At 45.5% G+C, this 22,445-nt stretch overlaps 1 protein-coding gene across 2 annotated transcripts; it reads left to right on the top strand.

Moving 5' to 3' along the window:
- Nucleotides 1-86: 86 nt before the first annotated feature.
- Nucleotides 87-22,403, top strand: LOC117901694 (protein Wnt-4). Of its 2 annotated transcripts, none has more exons than XM_034812555.1 (4): nucleotides 87-1,977; nucleotides 20,959-21,457; nucleotides 21,523-21,750; nucleotides 21,821-22,403. In XM_034812555.1, exons 1-4 carry the CDS (start codon nucleotides 1,340-1,342, stop codon nucleotides 22,085-22,087), a joined length of 1,632 nt encoding a protein of 543 aa, XP_034668446.1. In that variant the 5' UTR covers nucleotides 87-1,339; the 3' UTR covers nucleotides 22,088-22,403. The 2 variants fall into 2 exon arrangements, with proteins under 2 accessions (XP_034668446.1, XP_034668447.1); XM_034812556.1 differs by having other exon boundaries at nucleotides 21,845-22,402.
- The last annotated feature ends 42 nt before the right edge of the window (nucleotides 22,404-22,445 follow it).

Raw genomic sequence — 22,445 nt, 5'->3', positions numbered from 1 at the left:
AAGCAGGCAACAGCAGAACCAGCACCATCGGCAACGGCACCATCGGCAAACGGCAACGAATACTTCGGCACTGACGACGTTCCCCGATGGTTCAGTCGAGTTTCGAGCGAGCTGATGGACGCACGTGTGCCGCGGTGGTTGAACAAGAAACTGAAACAGAAGCAGAGACAGAAACTGAAAGCGAAATCGAAACTCCAGAAAACGAGTATTCAGAATTCAGTGTGTAAAAGTGTGAAAAACTGTTTATATCCGGCAACCAGAAACTCAAACTGTGAGGAGTTTTGAATTGGGAAACACCCAAAGTGATTGAACCATTATCGGTGAGAGACCGAAGCGCGTCCTTGTCCACCAAGATCTTTCTGTGCGTGTATGGCTAGTGGCCGGCCGGCCGGCCCACAAGTGTAGATGCCAGGCGGTGTCTTTTTATGTGCATCGGAAAACCCTTAAGCTACTTAGATGGATGGATCGGTGTGAGGAGGCGGTGGCGACGACTGGGACGGCGTCGGTGGCGGTAACTGCAACATCGACGCTTCTTTTCAAACGGGTTTTCGATACGCCCGATCCGATCACTGGGCAGGGGCCAAATCGAACGCCTGCGTGTGGCGCGGCCTTTTGATGTTCCCTATTTGATCAGCGAATGAAGCAAGCAAGAGCCTCTGGCTAAACGTTTTCCAGGAAGCCAAAAACAAAGAAACTAAACGAAACCACAAGGAAAACTCAGACACAAACGCACATCACAGCCACATTCACATCGCTTAAATAAATAAAACATCTTTTGCCGTTTGAAGTGCCAATGTGAAAATAATTCCAACGAGAATCGGTCCAGAAAGGAGAGCTCTCAGCGTCGGCAAAGGAAACAAAAATGTAGGAGCGAGAAAAAGAAACAAAACCAAGTGGAAATCAAACGAAAAGTATTACGAAGTCCAAAATAAGTTTACGAACAAAAGCAAAAACAAAAGCAAAATTCATTCAATTATCAAATACATAATCTCAATTATAAAACGCATTTCGGCATAGGGAAATCGAAAATACAAGTAAAAAATAGAAATTTAAACAATTTTTATACCACAATTTTATTACCCAGTTTTCTATTACACGAACAACAGAATCGAATCCGAATATTGACTATAAAGTAATAAATATTTAATGAGGTAGTAATCTAGAATTTAGTAATTTATTAACTACACAACAAGAAAGTACTTACGACATAGCATTCACGACATCAATTCAACAAAATATCAAACGACAAACACGCCAAAAAGTAGACTATAGCAAACGCATTTAGCAAATCAACAATCACCAATACACACCAATAAAAATAGCAAACAAACCAGTGAAAATGCCAACAACAGCGAATATCTTTGTGGTGCTTATCCTCTGTCGCCTGGGGCTCTGCCAGGTGCGGAGTGAGGATCAGCTGCTCTTGGGCAATGGCAACCTGGACAGCAGCTCTAATCTGGGACAGCACAGCCAGCACCAGCACCAGCATCAGCACCACCAGAGCAGTGGCATGAACATGAACCACAACAGCACATTGCTGAACACCCTGATGGGTGGAGGTGGTGCTGCAGGTGGTGGCGGCCAGGGCGTGGGATCGGGCTCTGGCGGAGGGGCACTGATCAATCAGTTGGGTGGACTGGCAGGCCTCGGCAGCAGTACATCGAGTGCTCCCTCCGTGGCGACAGGTGGCGGAGGCGGTGGAGGTATTTCTCCCTGGCATGCAGGAGGAGCGCTGCCAGGAGGAGTGCCAACGCATGGAGGTGGTGGACACCCACACGGACATGCCCTGGCTGGACTGGCAAACCTTGGCATCATTGTGCCCGGAACCAAAGGATTGCCCGCCAATCTGGGATACGGCGGAACAATGCTCAATGCTGGAGTGCCAGGTGGAGTGGGCGGCATTGGAGGCATGCTGGGAGGCGCTGGGATGATTGGAGTTGCCTCCAGCAACGGCATGGACATGCAGAGCCTGTACAAGTGAGTCAGAACACAGTTATTCCGCATCAGCATCTTAATTGAACAGAAACCTTATCAATTGATGAAGATCTTTCACTCAGCCATCAAATTGTTTTGTCCTACGACCATCCATGTGTGCAGAGCGAACACTTTATGGGCGTTCTTTTTTATGGCGTACTCGTATTCTCCTCCCCAACTCGCAATTTTCTGTTCAATTTGTAGAGCCCATGGGGCCCAATGGACAGAAATCAACGCACACAATTATTATCTTTGACTGCAATTATTAAAACTTGGCTACATGTTCCATTATTAACCCACGAACTGAACTTTGGTTTGCTTGAATCTCGAATTGCTCGACCTCGCTGAACTTTGATAACATAAAAATTAAGAAATTATTCGGTCAGAAGTTGGTAATTAGGTGAGTTTAGGGCGCTCTCTGAGGGCGTTTAGCAATTAAAATGATTACATGTAGATTGAGGACAAATTTGAGCTTGATTAGAACTTGGAAGATTCTTGGGCAACATCTCATTTTATTTTTAACAATTATTTGTTTGGCTTTCTCCAGATTTCTCCTCCAAAGAAATATAATATTTATATTTCAATTTCTATTCACAATTCATTCCAGATATAAAATTAGAAATATTTTCCGTATAAATTGCCACTTATTGAGCTGTCATCATTCTGAAAACTCTTTGGTGCTGAGCTTTTCTCTTGAATCTGACGAGATTTGATTTCATTTCCGGAGATCTCTGCTCTGTGGCTGTGGCTTTGGCTTTGCCAAGTCAAATAAATAAATATCACTCGAAATATGCAACAGTCGGCAACAGTCAGACAGACGGACAGAAAGACAATCGGATGGGCCACACTCTCCTCTTGGGGGCCTCTTGGACCTTTGCTAAAGTCTGCTGACAAATGCAACAGCCATCCAAACACAGACAATGCTCCGTAGCAGACTGTTGGGGCGGGGAGTTAAACAATAAAGTAATATTATTTATATTTGTTTTTGTTGCTCAGTTGCTTTATTTTGCGGCTGTCAGCCAAAAAAGGAAGCCCGCTAATGGGAAGGCGTGGAGATGGCTGTAGAGACGGGGTTGGGGTATGACCATGGATTGCCGCTCGTCTGTGGTGGATGCAGCGGATTTGGTGGGGAGGTTGCCTGTTGTCAAAATGCTGCTAGCCGCCTTTTTTATGATTATTAGCAGATGGGAACAGCGTCGGGCTGGGGGATAGACCGAGAACTGCCTGTGGTGGCAGAGCGTAAATTTTACTTACACTTCACCATTAATTTGCGCACTGACATGGGGAACACCAGCACAGGGAGCAGCAGAGGGAGTGGAGTGCAGGCAGCAGCGACTACCGGTTATTATTTGTCATTACAAAACCACCCAACAGCATGTAACGGGGGTTCGGCTTGCTCTGGTATCGATGCTACCCTGGAATCAAATATTTTCACCAATTTCAGCCCACTTTTAAGCATCAAATTGTTATAAGAATGCAATTTTTATAAGGTTGATGTTGAAGCAAAAGATACAGTCATCTGGTTGAAGGGGCCCACACCTGATCTCAGCCATAATACCCCCTCCTAGAGTATCAAAACGGAGAGCACCCACATCCATAATATCCCCGCTGGAGCATTGTGTAGTGCGTTCCCATTTGAATTCTTTTTTATTACACAAAACTTCAGGAGTACTTCAGGTAGCAAGTGGGGGTAGAAAGTGTTTTGCCTTTCCTTCGTTTTTTTTCTGGTGTAATTTATTTATTTCTTTGCTCCACGCCGCATGCATTGACCCAACGGGCTAGACAACAGAAATCGATAGACCAGGGGGCAACCATTAAAGAGCGCTGCCATCTACCATGAACATCCATGAAGTCTATGCAGTTCCGTGCGATTGAGAGGGGAATAGAGATTGGGGGACACAGCTGGGTTCAGTCAGTGTCCATTTGAGACCTGCTTGATTACAATTAATCGGCTTATTTGAGGAAGACATCGTCGTTTGCTTGCCATTTGCCTGCCTGCCTGCATGATGGGATGCGTGTGTGTGGGGCTCGACTCGCTGTCTTTACATGCCCGATCCCCTGAAGTGGATTGCGGCACCTGCAGTGGCAGTGCAAAGTGCGATTTTATTGATTCGAAATGTCAGCACACATCGCAAAAGTCAAATCAAACACAACACACTCAAATGTTACACAAGATCTGACGAAACATTTGAGGGCTTTGAAGATGGTTGGCCATTTGCAGTGGCATATCTTTGGAGTTAATATAATTGCAGATTCGTGAGATCAATTTGCAGCGCTAATAATCCTAATGAATGTTACGGAATGTGGCATAATTGAATGGTTTTATGGCATGTGAAAAGCATCCATTATGCCTTCAACTTTATACAAAGTTATCACAAATTGCATTAACCAATTAACCCTTCAATCGAAGCTTGAATCAATGGCAGCCCCTTTTCCATTAAGACCACTACTTAGACACTTCAACACCTGTCAAAAAGCAAATCACATCAGTATTCAAATGCGAAAACCCTTCAACGACATTAACAACTCAAATCTACCCGAACAAATCGCGGAGATTCGATCACTGGCAGAAGGACAGGCCGGACTGACGCCTGTTTGTACAATTAATATGCACAAAATGCTGATTAGGGGATGTAATGAACATTTAATAATTGCCGTCAGGGGGCACTCGATAATGAAGTTACTCCAAGTTCCCTTTGTGAAAGGAGGGGAAGGAAGGGGAACTCTTTTCAGTCGCAATTAATCTCCGATGTCGGGGTTGCATTGGCGATTCAGTGAGTAATCTAAGAACCAGAAATCCCAAAATCACGAGACGAGCCCAAAAAGCAAATAGAAACAAAAACCGTATAGACGATGATGGCTGTCGGTGGAAGGGGGGGAGCTGAGACTCACGGGGTTGGTTTCAATTTCAGCATTTTGACAGACCAGACCAGACCCCAGACCAAACCCAAAAGCAAAAGCAAAAGGCAAATAATGTAATAATGTTTGACAGTCTCCCGGTAGCTGTCTCTCTGTCTCTCTGCCTCTCTGTCTCCCCTGTCCTTCTGTCCCTCTGTCCCACTCTATGACGTCTGTTGTTTTGTTTAACAGACATTTATGACATTATACGGCGCAAAATTATGTTGTTACAGGGTAACAGAAGCCAACCCCACCCGGAACAGACCAAAAACCCGACCCCGAAACTCCCCTTGGTCCCACCGTGATTTCATTCGCCTTACAAGCGGCAAATCTGTTTAATTGTGCGTAAGACAACGATGTCTCTGGTTCCCCCTGCTCCCTGACTGCTTCTCACAAAAGTTAAATATTTGTCAAAGAGTAATTAAAACTTACTTACCGTTTCCTTGGCTACCGCTGATTCCCTGCGAGATCCTTCGGCTTTCATGTTCCGCTCATAACTATGAGTGTAAGTTGCTCCATTGCTCCATTGTTGTTTGGATAAAAACTTTCTGGCTCTACGACATTGTCTATATCATCTCTCACTCTCTTGCGGTAGTGTCTGGAGATGGAGTTGAAGTTGATGTTGAAGTTGAAGCTCCTTCTGCAGCCCTGGCGGAAGCATAAAAATGTTAATTTCCACAACAGAAGAAAAGCTTTTGTCGCCGCTTTTGTTGGCCGCAAATTATGGTCGAGGGTCCAGGCCCAGTGGGCTTGCCTCTTGGCTGCTTTGGGCTCCTGAGAGGGTAGCAGCATTGACGATAACGATTATGTGCAAAGTTTTGTTTTTTATTCTCTCCGCAAAATTAAAAATATCCAGGGAAAATTCTGGATCCCCTTCAACTGCAGTCGGCAGCGCCATGTGGCACGAAACACCCAAAATTTATTTGTCTCAATACGACGACAAGACGACACGAAGACAATGAAAACGTCGACAGTTCTGAGGTTGGAATACAAATCAGAATCCGAATCAGAGGCTGAGGAACAACAGCTGGACGACTTCTGAACCTGCCGGCTGCCCCTTTGTGTATTCGTTTCTCTACATTTGCGAAAATATAATGAAATTGTTCCCTTTCTTGTAATTATGGTACTCAGTGTGCTGGCATTTTCTACATTTCATTTCACATTGATGGTAATCAGTTGTTATTTGGTGTTTGGCGGAACTGGTGACTCATGTAATAACACTTAATGAAAGATATTCTCTGCACTCAAACTGATCGAACCTCTAGCTAATATTTCATCCCATTTCAATGGGAGTTGGTTAAAGATCCACACAAATGATTATCTTGAATATTCCTTCCAAGATTCTCCTTCCTTGCCGCAGCATCTTCCGTTCGTCGTGGTTTTTCAGTATTTTTATTTAGAATCTGCTTTCTCGTACATTTTTCTTCTAGTAGCTTTGCTGCCAACAATTTGCTGCCATTTGCCATTTGAACTTTTTAATTTTGTCGTTTTTGATGGCTGCGTTTTATGAGGCCGTTGTCTCTCAACTTGAATTTTTGTCTACATCTCCAACTCCTGTTGGCGTTTCCGTTGCTGTGGTTTTTTGTCTCTTAATGATAAACTGGGGTTCAGTTTTCTTCGTTTTTCTTTATTTTATATTTTTTCCCCGAGTAAGTTTTCCCCCATTTTGGTAAATTCCTTTATGCCGAATGTCCTTTTGTTGAATTTGAATGGAGAGTCCGAGGAGCGGGGGAAAAGCTAAAGCTGCGCCATAAAAGTTTAAACAAAAAGCAGCTGGAAGACGGAAAACGGAGCACAAAGCAGAGGATCAGAGTCATAAATTGGCCCATGATGAAACCCAATAAAAATGCCAGCACAGAAAAGGCTGGCGATGATGAACCACTGATGGGACGGAGAAGCGGAAAACTGCAGTACGACTACAGGAGGGTTGCAGCCCCGAACCGAACAATGGAACTGATAGAGAGCCAGCCGATGGAGGAGCGTTCCCATGACATAAAAATGCATTTTCATGTAATCGACGAAAAGTGCGTAAAAGGAAAACCCAAATGAGTTAAACAAATCAGGCGGCTCTCCGATGTTGAATGCCTCTGGGAAGCAATTCAAGCGTGAAGCCTAAAATCAAACAACAAAACAAATTTTTAAAGGTGTAAAAAGTAAGACAAACTCTGCCTGAGGATCCCAAGATGCAGCCACACAGATGCAGATGCTGAGATGCACAGATACACAGACACAGATGGAATACGAGATGGCTGCCAAGTGCAAGATGCGGCTGCCACTTCTTCAATCTTTTGCTGCCTTTGCTTTTTTCTTGGAGTTTTGCCGTGTTTTGGTCGTGTGTCTAAAAGCGTGATGGCTTTTCGAGTTCCCTTTGATCTTATATGTATTCCTCTTCTCTATCTGTATCTGTAGCTATCTCTCTCGCTCTCTCTCTCACTCTATCTCTCTTTGGGTCGTCCAAAGTTTTGTCTGTTTGGCAGCGCATTGAGGAAGTTGCATCAAAGACAAACAACACAAATTTCTCCACACACACACACACACTCCGACCAACTCCCGCACACACACACACACACACATCCCACATTTACTCTACGTTGAGACCTTGAAGTTTTGTGGACCTTGAGGCACGCACCACACACATCAAAGCGCGAGGGAGATCAAAGAGGGGCAGGCTAAGCGTTTGCCACACGCAGTTGGCGACTCAACTCGACTCGACTCCAAATTGCAGTCAAAGTCTCCCCCCCTTCAGACAAATACTCGTACATCCTGCTTAAACGGTTTAACCCAGAAAATCTTGACGTTTTTATCTAACCCATTTTGGGATAGCTTCACTTTTAGATGGTGTTTGGCATCAACGGATTGGGAGGGTTTTTCTCACACATAATTATGAACAGATTTATTTCCTATTAACTACGGAAATTGTACATGCATCGTATTTATCTGTAAGGACAAGGTCAATGATTTCTTAGGGCTATCGAAGGGACTAAGAAACTATATCTTGGCAGATTTGTCACTTCATTTGCAGATGGAAATTAAATTAAAGTGCGTGCAGCTAAGGAAATAAATTACAAGTCTATGAGATACTACAGAGATATGGCAAACATTGTATTAAATCATAATAAATATCTAATATTTAAATATGCAGTTCCCTTTGCATTCCCCATTTATATGTGGACATTTGTTAGGGCATGCACTTCGGTACCTTTAGAGCCAGTCTTATCTTCCCATATCGTATCTTGTCATTGTTCGATTGTCACCGAAAGATGTTGCTGGCAACATGACCATGCCCACCCTTAGCCGCCTTTCTCCCGCGGCAGAATGTTGCCTAGATGGCGGCAGCCCATGCACTTTTCCGTGGGGGGTCGGAGTCTGGAGGGGGGAAGCTGGGTCTAAGCTTTGATGTTGCGCCTGTTGCGGTTGCTGTTGACATAATTGGAGTTTTGGATGGCTGCTGCGGATAGCTGGATGGCTGGATTGTTGGATTGCTGCCTGGGCCTAGGATCAGTTGGCTTTGACTCCGTTGGGTTGGCTTTGGGGGGAAGGCAGAAGAGGCTGGGGGCTGGTGGCCCGTTGTCACGGCTCGGCACTCACTTTGCGGTACTTTAAGAGGCCCGGCACATAATTTGCGCAAATTAGCGACAAGAGTCATGGCATGCCGTCAAACATCGTCGACGGGGTCTTTAAACCTAATTGATGCTTAGGCCATGGCCTAATGGTTTTAAGTCAGTTCTCTTCACTTGGCTTTTATTTGCTTTCATCTCTCTCTCTCTATCTGAGTGGGGGCTGGGGACAGGCGGATGGTGCTGGTGCTTCAAAGGTGTGACCAAGATGCTGGCGATAATGCCGCACTTGTTGTCAAGTCCCCTCGTGCTCCTCCTCAAGCGTAACACTCGACCGCATGCAGTGGGGCGTAGGTGTTAATGCGCATTTCTTTTATACTCCACCGCCGGATACTCGGGGGCGTGGCACTATTCAGTAGCTCAGATCGATATAAATTGGCAATTTGACCCTGGAAAGGCAGACCGACAGCAGATGCGACAACACTGGCGGCGACACCAAAGTAGCTCTAAATATCTCAACAGCATCCAGCATCCCAGTCCCCCAACCAGTGTCAACCCAATCAGACGGAGGAAAACAGTTATGGGAATGAGCAGCTAAAGCTGTGTAAGAGCAGGAGTCCAAAGAAGCCGCCAATAATGACGACAACGACTGAGACATCACCCAACAAAAAAAAGAACTTGTTTGGTATTTTAATTCAATTTGTGCGTCGCGTCGAGTTGAGGGATAAAATGAATGGAAATGGATATGCGCGAGGTTTCTGTGGGAAAAGCACAGGAACTGTGGTCTAGGAAGGGTAGCTAAATTGGGTTATTCTCGGAGCAGGAGAAGTTTAGGGAATTAATGAGCTTACATAAGAAAAAGCATAGAAAATGGAAGGGGAGAAAAGAAGCCCGCGGCTTGAAGCTACTTTCAATTAACATCGATATGGAAATGCCACTGAAAATGTTGAGTATAATTAAGAGTACCCATAAGTATCATATTTTAATCTAATCAGACCATTTCTGCAACTGATATTTTCAGTATTTGTAATAAGAAGCTCCAAATATTTTTATAGATTAACCCAAAATCCCACCCTCTGCACCCAGCCACCACTCACGCCCCACAAGAAGTGCTCTCATTAGATGGTATCACTTTCCCCATCCACAAATCACTAAATCGCGCCACCCACTTGACATCTCAAGATTTTCGAGATCATTTCTAAGAACATAAATATCCACTTGACAAAGCGCTGTGGATCTCCACAGCGATGGGCTGCCTGCCACAAACAGATCTTCTACCCCACACACTTGCAGCAGCCGGCATCCCTTCCTCCCCTCTCTGAGTTTCACTTTGCACAAGCGAAATTCAAGAGCAAAACTATCTGTGGCAAGGGAGAGCAGAAGAGATGATGGACCTTGGAGGCAAAGGCAAAGGCAAAGTCAAAGAAAATGCCACAGACCGAGTAGACCGAGTTTTCCCCATTTTCCCCATTCGCTGATTGACAAATGCAGCGCGCTGTCGGGTGTCGGGGGCAGAGAGGGGAGTGAGCAACAGAGCGATCCGATGGATCGGAGCGTTGATGGATGGACAGGAACACGGACGGGTCGTTTACCGTAAATGTCTGCGCCTACCCCCGCTACCCCATCACCCTCCACTCTCCACTCTCCACTCCTTTCCATCGCTGGGAAAGCGAATCGTGGCCCAAATTAAATGAAATTAACACGCGTTTAATGTCAAGCAAGGGGAAACTCACCTGCCACCCGCATGGCGTACCATTTCCCTGCCTCTGCTCCCTCGATCCAGCCAATTGTTTGCTTAATGACGTTCATGTGTCTCTTTTGTCAATCTGTGTGTGTATCCACTGTAAGTGTGTGTGTGTGTGTGTGTGTGTGTCTTGTGTCATTTGTCGGCGAGTGGAGCGCGCACGCTCAGCTGTCATAAAACGATTTGATTAAAGCGATTTTGCCGCCGCCTTCGAGGCTCAGAGGAGTCTCGACTGCCAATCGGAGACCACAGCGAGATACAGGGAACAGGGGGGAAGTCGAACAGCTGGAATGGGCTCATGGTGCTGGGAACCGAGTTTGCATGCCCAACCTCCCTCCCTCCCGCTCTGGTCGCCTGCGGATTCCCTCTGTTTTCCAATTAAAACGCAGTCGGAGGCAGCGTGCAGCGAGCAGCGAGCAGAGTCCTGTGTCGCCTCGAGCAATGCGCTAACATTTATTTTCGGAAATCGAAAAAAATACGAAAGGGGCACAAACGGAATCGGAGAAGGAGCATGGAGCATGGAGCCCCAGTAGGGAGCCAGACGTAGAGCACAGGAGCCAGAGCTCAGAGGAGAGGCACAGAAAGTGAGAGTGAGCTGTGGGAGAAACGGAATGTGGGAGGCCAACGAATTCCGAATGCACTTTTCCAGGCAGTCTTTATCGAATAGGAAGCAAAGAATTGTAGCTGGAGGATGTCAGGAGGAACCAATTCAAAGACTTTTAAAAAACTAACTGAAAGATCTCCCTCAGTAATTAGTCGTCCTCTATCTGTTGTAATTTCAATAGGATTAAATCACACAGATTCGGATGCATTATTCCTAGGCAAGCATTCAGTGGCTCCACCCTCGGGGAAAGGGTATCCGTACCCGTTCGAAAAAAGCAAAAAGTAAAAGTGGCAAAACGGCGGCGGCACAAATTCTTTGTAATTAGTATTAAAATGTTTTCCGCCACATTTTCACTTGATTCTCTGGCAGTGCGAGGCAGTGGCAGTGTACCGGGGCAGGGGCAGGGACAGCGCACAGTCAGTAGTCGGGCAGGCAGTCAGTCAGGCCTCAGTGCTCATTCAGATGCAGATGCAGTCAAGCAGCCAGCCAGTTAGTCAGTTAGTCAGTCAGTCAATTTGTCTATGTGCCCTGAGGGCGCTTTACCCTGTATGCCAATGTATTCCTGTCTCTGGTATGGGATGTGGCATGGGCATGAGTATGGGTCTGGTTCTGGGGCTGCCGCTGCTGCCACTGCATCGCGCATGATTGAAGGCAACATGTGTTTCGGAAATTATGCAAAATTGCCTTCTGACTGTGTTTCTGGCCAGCAGCAAAAAGCAGCGGCAGATGCCAATGAATCGGACTGCATTGAAGGCTTTGCTTACCCATCCCCATCCCCATCCTGTTGCTGCTGTGGCTGCTCTTCCCATCCATTCATCGGTTTGTCAAACTCTGCCGCACTGTTGCATATTTCGCCTCTCATTATCATTTGCTTAGTGGCTGAGGCGCAGTTCATTTCAAAAACGATTAATAATGCTTAAGCGCATCTTGGCGTTGACAGGCCGATGGCGGAAAATGCGACACAAAATAGCCAGAAAAGCAGGCGAATTGTGTGGTCACGCAGCAACAGTTTGTCCCCCCCAAAAGCGCCCGAGGAACATTCTGTTTTCAGCTGAAATTTTCGGGCTATGTTTGGCCATTTGTTTGGCTTACATTTGTTCGAGTGCCGAGTTAGAGTGGGAATGGGGCAGGCCAGGCGGAAGTTGTTAACAGATTGGGCATGAAATTAGTTTTGATATTTGTTTAGCCATTTCTTTAGACAACCTCTCGCTGCAGTGCCCCAAAGAGCGACAGAAGACTAAAAAACAGATGCAAGATGCTCAAAAATATATTATTTACGATATCATAATCGCTGGCTTTACTTCTTTGGCAATACAACAGAGTCCAACACTGTTTTCAAATGCATTTTGAATTTGTTTTTGAATCTCTGAACTTCCCTTGATTTGTGGCTGAAGTTTTGTATAATCCCATTGTTTATGCCATTAATTTTTGTGTGTTTTCTGTGGAATCAATATTCATTAACTGGAATGCTTCATATCCATGAAGTTCTGAGCTCTCACTCGATTAATTGGCCAATAATTTGATTTGTAAACTCTGCAAGCCAAACAATGCCAGCCACAAGATACATTAAGGGAACGATCTATGCATCTGTTGCCTCTAGTCTCTGGGTCTGCAGCCGTTTCTGTACCAGCCTGAACTTGTTCTATCACCTCCAGAGCAGCAGCAGCAGCAGCAGCAGCAGCAGCAATATGTATCGCAACGAGTATTACGAGTATTTGTATCTACAGCAAGTGAACTCTACTGATTGAATGCTTTTCTGGCAGCATTTGATTTGTTTAGAAAATAAAGCACAGCACACAGACCTTTCCATGCCATGAATGTATATGGCTATACTATATTGTATGTACTCGTATCTGTATATATGCCTAGTTGCTGCTGGCTTGCTGCTGCTGCTGTTGGTTGTGGTATCTTTTTGTGTATATGGCGCCAACTTGGCCTCGTTTTTGTGGGGCGGGATTTTTCTTAATTAGCACTCAATGAACAACTTGAAGAGCTGAACAAAAAAGAGAGTACGTTTATGAGTTAGAATTGTTTATACGACTAGGATATGCCCTGCAATTGGGACAGAAAAATCCTACTTGGAAAGTAGCTGGAAGTAGTGCAGAAATTATTTCTATTTTATGAACATCCCACAGCCCAAAGCTTTTATCCGACAATTACTGGGTATTCAAACAGTCGAGGAACATTCTCCCACTCTCTCTCACAAAACACACTCCACCTCCAAGGCCATTTATGAGCTGAGATGACTGTTGGCCATCGCGAGGGTTGCTTGTAAAAATCTTATGAGCTCTACGTGACCGTCCATTAATACATCATTGCGGCAGTGTTAGCTACGGTGCTTTAGCTTTTCCGCCCCACACGGCTGCCAGTGTGTGTGTGTGTGTGTGTGGGGTTTCCTTCCGAAAATGAGCTGATGATGGTGTGTGGAAAGTGAAGTTCTCATCAGAGTTCTGCCGCCTGTTCGGGGTGTGATATCAGGATCGCTCTTTTTTTCTTTTTGGTGTCATAAAAACGCATTTTATGCGAAACGCATTTGAGTGGATCCCACAATTGACGGAGTCTGAGGCACTGGCTGTGGGTTTCTGGCTTTTGGGACAAACACAACATGGGCTGTGTGGGGGGTGCGGGTGGTGTGGGCTGTGGTCCGCCTCTTATCGGTTTATTCTCGTACGTTTCTCTTTTATGGGAAAGTAAATAAAATGTAAGCCGTAAGTCTCGCTCCCTCGCAAACTTTTAATGTTGATTGCGTTTCGCGTTGATGTTTAATTTTTATGCCAGTCTCTTGTACAAAGCTCTTCCCCAGTCGCAGTCCCCTCCGCACATCTAAGCCAAAACGGAAAATTAATCATTAATAGCCAAGCTTAAGCTTTGTTTCCCTGCTCGGTCGCCTTGGCGAAACACCAACAAAAAAACTTGAAAAGAAAATTGCCAAGAAAATGAATTTAAATCTATTTGCTGCTGCTCAAATTTGATGGGAAAACTCTGCAGACTGAACAATTCCAGCCATTAAAATTAATTGCCAAGCAAAAATAATTAGAGGTAGGAAAGAGAAGTCTGAGTTAATGTTATGACAATGCGGAAGCCGAAATCCATTTGAGTCTCTTAATTTTGGTTGGAATTGGAAGTCAATTTAAGTAATCGAATGGAAATGGCGCCCGTAAATTAGTCAAAAACTCTTTCGAACAATTCTTTTCACATTCCAACGAAATGCCTGATAAATTTATCCGCCCTCCACCCAAAAGACAGGAAAAGCATGGCATCAATGGGCGTGGCAAAGACAACAGATCGCTGAAAAATACAGATGCTGCGATGCTGGCCGAGAAAATGGAAAGAAATGCAGACAAATTGCTGGAATGCCGCTGAAGCATAAGCGGGAGCAAAATGCCAGAAACAGAAGCAACAGAGCCACAACATCGTCTAATATTAGCTGGAAAATAGTTTGGCAATGTATTCCATAAGAAGAGGCACGGCCACGGGCACGGGCACGGGCAGCATGCAATGGGATGTTGCACGAACAGCAACAGCAACAACAACAACAAGCGGAAGCAGTCTCAAAACTGAAAACTGAAAATCAGAAGCACTGCAAGATTGAGTGGCAGTGCATGGAGTTGGAGTTGGATGGCTAATGAAGCCAATTCCAGACATTTTGAGGCGGGATCGAAGATGATAAATGTCAAAAGGTACATACGAGTAGTTGGATGATTAATTGTGGAAAAAGGGGTTTGCCAATAGCTACTCGTATTAGAGTGAAACTTACTCACCATCAAGCCTTCTCTTCCTTTCCCAACATTGTCTAAATCCAACATTAATACGAATATACAACAAACCCTTCTGTTCCTCGAGTAGCGGGTGCAAGAACACACCCAGGTTGTTGCTGTGGCAGTGGCATGTGGCATGGTAGGCGTGTAAATTGGCGTGTCAAAAAACCAGTTGACTGCAAGTCTTTACAGCAGCCCAACCCTGAATATTATCAGCTATCTTTAGGCTCCTCTGGAGACATTGCTCTCAATCGCAGACTGCGAATTGCAGTGCAACATAAATCCAGATAAATCTATTAGAAATTCATGGAACACAAATGAGGATATTAATCAGAGGCTGCTGCTGCTGATGTTGCATTATTGCAACTGGCAATTACAATTCAATTTTTATGCCACACAATGAAGCTGTCAAGTGCATGGGAAGGCTGCATAGAAACTGGAAAGCGGAAAGAACGGAGCACAAGGAAATCGTTGCTGATGACATAAACAGCGGGTGTCAGTGGCAGCTACAATGATTTCCATTGCAGCAGCAACACGCAGGTGGGGGCGTGGCAAAGGTAATGGCGTTAACTGCAGTCGGGCACGGAGCAGCCAGCAAGATGCCTCCGATGGCGTGGCAAGGTGTGAAGTGTGGCCAGCTTCCGTCTAAAATTATATATATACAGATATACGTGTCCGTGGCTGTGTGTTGGTGCGTGAGTGTGGCCCTATGTGAGGGTTGCAAGCGAAATGTGTCGTAAAGATTTTTATTGCATTTTTATGGCGCACACGCAGCAGCAGCAGCAGCAGCATTAGGAGTAGCAGCAGCAGCAACAGCAACATCCTCCGCTGGAACCAGCAACATGGCATTTTTGGTTGGCTTCTGCTGCTTAATGATCAACTTTAACGTTGCTTTTGCATTTTCCGATTCCTTGTTTGCCACAGAAATCATTTTTGAGTAAATAAACGGACAGACGGCTGCAACCACAGCAGCAACAACAGCAGCAACAGCAACAGCAGCAACAGCAACAGCAGCAGCAGCACAATGAGTAGGAACCTTCATAGGAGCAGCAGCAGCAGCAGCATCATCCACAGCAATGTGAGCTAAGTAAGCCGTTAAAATGCTTTCAATATGAAAATATCCACAGCTACACAGAGAGAAAGGATAGGGGGTTTCTTGTGGATTTATTGGAAGGGAAAATCATCAATCAATAATCTCTGAAATCTTGGAAACTTAAACTATTTTTGCGAGTGCACATTCATAGCTCTAGAGAGCATCAGAGAACAAAGCAAGTGGCATAGCGACCCTCGCCACCGCCTGGGTGGTCATAAATTGATTGCTTCTCTGCCACTGCCACTGCCACTGCCCCAGCCACTGCCACTGCCGTTGCTACTGCGCAGTTGTTGTTGCTGGCTCCATCTCCATTTCCATGCGATGATGTTGTTGCTTTTAATCATTTGCCACAAACTTTTATTAAAAATCCAAAAAGTAGCGACGTCATTTTATTGTCTACTTACTGCCCAAATCCAAAATCCCATGCACAAATTTTATGAGCCAACCCATAAAAATGCCTTTTACCGTTCTTCGTTTTTGTTTTCGGTTTTATACCCTTGCTGGAGAGAGGGTGTTACTAATTTGGAGAGAGGAAGGAACTACAATCTCATAAATTATAAAGCGAAACATTCTTGTTCGGATGAAGAAGGAGATTCGGATGGACGGTAGAATTGCAGTTCCTTCCATTGAGAATGAGATTAATGATAGAATTCCGTTGGAGTGCGTTAAGCTCTATCCAATCTGCAAGCGTATATACAATTCGGTTTGTTGACTTCTTCCTGCTTGAATTTTGTTTGTTGTTTCTTTTTTTGGTGTTTCTGCCAAACTCTCATGGGGCACATTTGTTGTTGTTGCTACCGCTGCTGGTTTTGCCACTGCAAAACCCCACAGAGAGGGCAGCCAGCAACGGGGGCGACAATGTTTACGGTTACAACTGTTATTGCTGCTGCCTCAACCGCTGCCGCTGCTGCTGCTGCTTTTGTTGGATGATGCCAAAATTGATGGCCATAATCTTCAGGGCGGCCACCAGAAACAGAAACTGCTGCGTGAAGGGGTCTGCTGCTGCCGCTGCCGCTGCTGTTGCCGCTGCTGAAGGGAAGGAGCACGGCAAAGGATGCGCTTTTTATGATGAAGCGCCGTTGCAGCAGTGAGAAAACAACCACCGACTGTTGTAGCTGCCACCACCACCCACTCGGATATTGCCCCTCTCTCTATCCCCCCTTGCGCGGAACATTATTCATGAGGGGGTCGGGTGGCTGGCGGTGTTGGCGGAAGCCGGAGCGGAAGCATATTTTATGTTTTAACGCTGTCGAAATTGGGCAGCAACAACAGCATACAGCCCATACATCAGCATTTAGACTCCCCCCTCATCCCTCATCCCACATCCCTCATCCAGCGAGCAATTTATAGGAGGCGGCGACAGCGGTGGTGTTGGGGGTGCGTGTGACTGGGGGGCGGACGTATGTCTTGTGGTTTCACCGCTTGCAATTTTGTTGTCGACTCTTTTTTTCGCCTGCCACAGCAATTGTTGCTGTTTTTACCGCTTTGGGGACGCTTTGGGCTGTTTCAACCGCTGTTCCCCTCGTCTCTGCAGTTTTTACCGCTTAGCGCTGTTCCTTCCCATGTTCCTCCCGCTGCTGCTTGTTTTTATCACCTCTGCTACTGCTTTGCCGACGCTTGCAATTTAGCGACTCAAGCGCGTATTTACAGCGCATTTCGGAGTGTGTTTCGTGTCCCATAAAACAAATGAATAAATAAGCTGACAGGTGCAGTAAGAGCCGCAGAGGGACGGCGAGACAGACAGATATTCGGACAGACGCTGCAAATGACAAAAGGTGGACAAAGTGGAGGGAAAGGAGACGACACTGTTAAGCTCTCTTAAGCCAAACAAATGGGAGCACATGAATTATCGAAGATGAGCGAAAGAGTTATGGAAGCAGCCGCAGGCAGAGTTAAAAATCTTGTGCAAAGATTTACAAATGGAAACTGTGGTTCCGCTCCACTGAACATTTTAGCATTCAGATAAATATTACAGACAGATTGTGCAACAGTTTTAAGTTTTATCTACTGTTCCTGGAAGTTGCAGCAGCAAAATCTAATCAAAAAACATATTCCGAGAGACAACTGACATTAATATCAAGAGATTTGAGTATTCCTAGAAAATTCATGGGGCAAATCAACACACAAATGATCTCCACTATTAACGATTATTCGTATGTATTTATGTGTGCGTATTTCGTATATATAGAGAGGCTGCTCTGCTGCTTTCATGACAGCAAATTGCCCAAAGAGCAAAACGCCTCATTGCCCCCATTGTTTTCAGACAAGCGAGAAGCCCAGAGCCTTCTATTCTGCTGCCTCCGCCTCTGCCTCTTTTGGCTGCCATCAATTAAAGCAAATCGAGCGAGTCGCGTTTTGCTTAAGTTCATCAATTTCCTCTCCCTCCCAAAGGGCCACAGATTTACACTCTACAAAGCTTGGGATCTTCAGATCCAAAGATTTTCCCTGCCAAGCAACTTGGCAGCCAGATATCCAACGATTTTCCCATTGCCTCTGTGGCCCAAGAGTCCGATTGGGTTTCAATATTCGCAAGGGGCACTTCTCCACGTACTTCTGCAGCGATCGCTTGACCAAATGCACTCGATTGGGGTGTCTTGGGGCTTTTCGTAAATTATGTGACAGCTACGCCAAAAGCAAACAAAAGGAAACCAAAATAAACCAACCAACCAACCAACAAACAAATAAACAATTAGTTGTGCCACCAGAGAAGAATCAAGAATGGGAACAGACATCGAGATGATTATGACGCTGGCGATGGGAGTCGAGTCGAGTCGAGTAGAGGCGGGAACTGGGTAGCCCAGAGAAATATCTAGAATGGGGAACATAAATGGAGACTGTGGCTGCATAGCAAGAGTTTTCATTTCTTTTATTAATAAGAAATTGTGAAAGTTGCTGCATTTATGTTTTGGCAATAAAACGCAAATGGTAAAAAGTGCCATAAAGAGGCCAAGAGTCGAGGCATTCGATATGCTTATGCTGCCCTCCTCCCGCTCTGCCCGAAACGATTATGCGCCGCCCCTGGAATGATTTCAATTTTCGTCTTTTCCTCTTTGTATTTTCGAACTGCTGTTGCACATTTACTATGCTGTTTGCTGCATGCAACAGCAGCAGCAGCTAAAAACTGTAAAGTCCATAAAATGCTTTTGCCGCACATCACAAAGGGATGGGATTTATGCATGTGTGTGTTCATAGGTATACTCTCACGTGTGTGTGTGCGTTGAATATTTTACGTTTCTGAAAATTTGATGAATCTCCACAAATGCACAGGGAAAAGCAGAGACCATGAGCGGAGCGGAGCGGAGAGGGAGCAGCACTCAAAGCAACTTCATCGCACGAGGAAAATGTCCATCAACACTTCTTTGTTTTACGGCGCTCTCTTTCTGCTTGCTGTCTCTCTCCCACAATATGGGACTGTCTCATTCGCTCATGTTTGCTGGCACACATCCGTCCATTCGTCTGTCTGTCTGTCTGTCTGTCTACCAATTTGTTGTTTGGCCCAACAGCAACTCTTCACATTTTGTTTTGCTTTGTGGCCATTTTAATAGCTTTCCTTTACTTTGTTTCTCCAAGATACAAATCTATCTATAGACTGTGTGCAGTATATTTAGCTGGCGGCTAAGATTTGTGAAATTAAAGTGCATGCGGGCAAAAGAGAATGCAGGGGAAGACCCCAACCTGATGTCTGGCTAATTGTTTTAGTCATTTTCCATGCCTTGCCCCTGCTCCTGCTAATCGTCTCTTGTCCATTGCTGCCCTGTAAACGTTTTGTCAAAAGGATTAACTCCAGCCAAACTACCTTTGAGAGCTTTGGGGCTATTACGCAGGTCCCTCTGGGCATGTAATGCCCAATGTTTTCAATGGCTAAGGCGACACACATTATCCAAACTTGAAATGGGCAAAAGACCAAGAGGTGCGAGGTAGGGTAGGGCCCTAATGCGCTTTGCACTGCACTTGCCGTAACGACAGCGCATGTGATAACAATACAAAGCTTACACGACGACTTACACGAGATTAATGTTTTGCCATCGAAGAACTCGATACTGACCCAAGAGCCGCAGAGCAATGGGCGTTCGATGGAGCAGATCATTGGAACATTCGACACATGTCAAGTCACGTATCTTTTGGAATATATTTAAGGAATTCCAGCCAAAGATATTCCCACACTCCATGCCAATGTACATATGATCATCCACTTCCAGGGCCACCCATGTTTAGTCGTAAATCGTAATCCCCTGACTAGTTTTCCGTCAATCGACAAATGATAATTTAATCAAGTCCGAAACTACGTCAAATAACGAAATAAAACAGCGGGAGCTAAACAGATACAACAAATTGGCCTAACCAGCCCCCATCCACTCCGATCGGAGGTGGATCCAAACAAATGTTTGCAAAAGCAAACAACTTGTAAACATTTCAAACATTCAATTAATTAATTGATGGCGAAAATGTGGCAAATCGGAGGCGAATATTATTACCAGACGTTTGAGTGGCGAAAGTTTAAATCAAAATCGGAGGGAACCAATCGGAGGCGATCCACAGAGGTGCACGAGGGGAGATACTACTACTCAGAGGTGGATGTGGAGATTCAAGATACGAGATACTAAGAGCAAGAGATGGGAGGGGAGGGGGCCTCGAGGCGAAGACGGAGACGGAAATAGTCGGAGGAGAGAGAAAGAGAGAGATATGTATGCTGAGCTCGTTACTCATACGCCAATTTACGATGCACTTAAACTTTATGAGAATTTAAGATTTCCTGCAAATCAGCAGAGGAGAGTGTGCGCACCAGAGGGGCAGTGGGGGGGCAGAGTGATAACCGAAGCTGGACAGGAAATGTGAGGTGCAGCCGCGCGTCGGCATTTCAACACAAGAAAAGCGCCTCATAATAAGCTCTCAAATAAAATAGAAATAGATGGAAACGAGCCGAAACGAATTATTTCCACTGAAACGAAACCAAACCCAAACCAATTCAAATGAAAAGAGAATTTTCGGCTATTCCCAGAAGACTGCCTGGCTGATAAGAATGTTGTAACTAAAAAATCAAATAAAAGAGCTTTGGGTGTGTTTTTTATCTCTGAGTGGAAATTAATTGTTAAATGTAGTAAAAGGGAAGGGAAATTTAAAATGAAGAGAAATGGAACACATTTAATACTCGCGCCTAGAGAAATCGATATCGCTTTATCGAACTACACTCTTTCAAGGGCTGGCTGGTATGAAACTGATATGTAGTTCGAAATATGACATAATGGAACGCCACTGAGCGGACAGAGCACTTTATTTATTTGTAATCTTATTATTCATATTCTTATAATTATTATCTTCCTTTCTTCCAGCGAACACTTTATTTCGGAGCACACGGTAATGGCTGTCTTCACGTCCCAGGGACAAGTGGGTGGACCCTGTCGGTATATGCCTGCCACGAGGCGGCAGAATCATCAATGCCGCAAGGAGACGGGTCTGCCGGGCACCCTGAGCGAGGCCCGTCGTTTGGCCACCACCCACTGCGAGGATCAGTTCCGCTACGATCGCTGGAACTGCTCGATTGAGACGCGCGGCAAGCGGAACATCTTCAAGAAGCTGTACAAGGAGACGGCGTTCGTGCATGCCCTGACAGCGGCTGCCATGACGCACTCGATAGCCAGGGCCTGCGCCGAGGGCAGGATGACCAAGTGCAGCTGTGGACCGCGCAAGCAGAACCGAGTGGACCAGGACTTTCAGTGGGGCGGCTGCAACGACAATTTGAAGCATGGCAAGCGGGTGACGCGCAGCTTCCTCGATTTGCGTGGCGGCGATGGAGACGAAGTCAGTGAGATATTGCGACATGACTCTGAGGTAAGCCAATACAATAAAATCTGCTAATTTGGATGCATTTAAATGGATTATTTGTACCTTCAAAGGTTGGCATTGAAGCCGTCTCCTCGCTGATGAAGGACAAATGCAAGTGCCATGGCGTCTCCGGCTCCTGTTCGATGAAGACCTGCTGGAAGAAGATGGCCGATTTCAATGCCACGGCCACGCTGCTGCGACAGAAGTACAACCAGGCCATACGCAAGGCACCCAATCAGCGGACCAAGCGCCAGATGCCCTCCAGTCGCATGAAAAAGACCAAACAGCGACGCAAGAAAGTGAGTTCCGCTCCCAAAGGGGCAGATCGCTGCTCTCCTGTAGCTACAGCTCCAAGTTTAACTCATGCAGCCCTCTTATATGTATTCGAAACAGCCACAGCAATCCCAATATACGACACTGTACTATCTGGAGACCTCGCCCACCTACTGCTCGGTCACCAAGGATCGCCAGTGCCTGCATCCCGAGAACTGTTCGAATCTGTGCTGCGGCAGGGGCTACACCACGCAGGTCTTCAAGCAGGTGGAAAAGTGTCGCTGCCGCTTCAACAACGGACGCTGCTGCCAGCTGATTTGCGACTATTGCCAGCGATACGAGGATAAATACTTTTGTAAATAGGCAACTCCTCTGACTCCTCCTCTTACTCTGTCCGTCTCTTTTGCTATCCTCCTCCTGCCTCTCTTTCTCTCCTCGCTGTCTCTTCCCCTTTGTGCTTTTTGAAAATGTAATTTGTAAAGTTGATTTCCATCAATGCTTGTAATTTTTTTCCATTCCTAACTAAGCAAAACACAACAAAAATATTCACGAAATGATAAGCAAAATGAACGAAAATGATATGTAAAACGCGTGTTAAAGCGCACCAAAAAGTAGGCTCCACACCACACCACACCACACACACACACACACACACACACACACACATACCCATGCAAATACATACTCACATACATGCATACATACATCTATCTCTATATAT

The sequence above is a fragment of the Drosophila subobscura genome, chromosome U (genome assembly GCF_008121235.1).
Source record: "Drosophila subobscura isolate 14011-0131.10 chromosome U, UCBerk_Dsub_1.0, whole genome shotgun sequence".
NCBI lineage: Eukaryota > Metazoa > Arthropoda > Insecta > Diptera > Drosophilidae > Drosophila > Drosophila subobscura.
Note: the sequence above shows the minus strand (reverse complement) of the source record. Positions and strands in the feature narration are given on the sequence as shown.

What these genes read in the sequence shown, in the direction of transcription:
- LOC117901694 (XM_034812555.1), top strand. Translation starts at nt 1,340, where the DNA reads ATGCCAACAACAGCGAATATCTTTGTGGTGCTTATCCTCTGTCGCCTG. An exon ending in GACATGCAGAGCCTGTACAA is followed by an intron (nt 1,978 to 20,958) that starts GTGAGTCAGAAC and finishes CCTTTCTTCCAG; the next exon opens with CGAACACTTTATTTCGGAGC. An exon ending in CCAAACAGCGACGCAAGAAA is followed by an intron (nt 21,751 to 21,820) that starts GTGAGTTCCGCT and finishes TAACTCATGCAG; the next exon opens with CCCTCTTATATGTATTCGAA.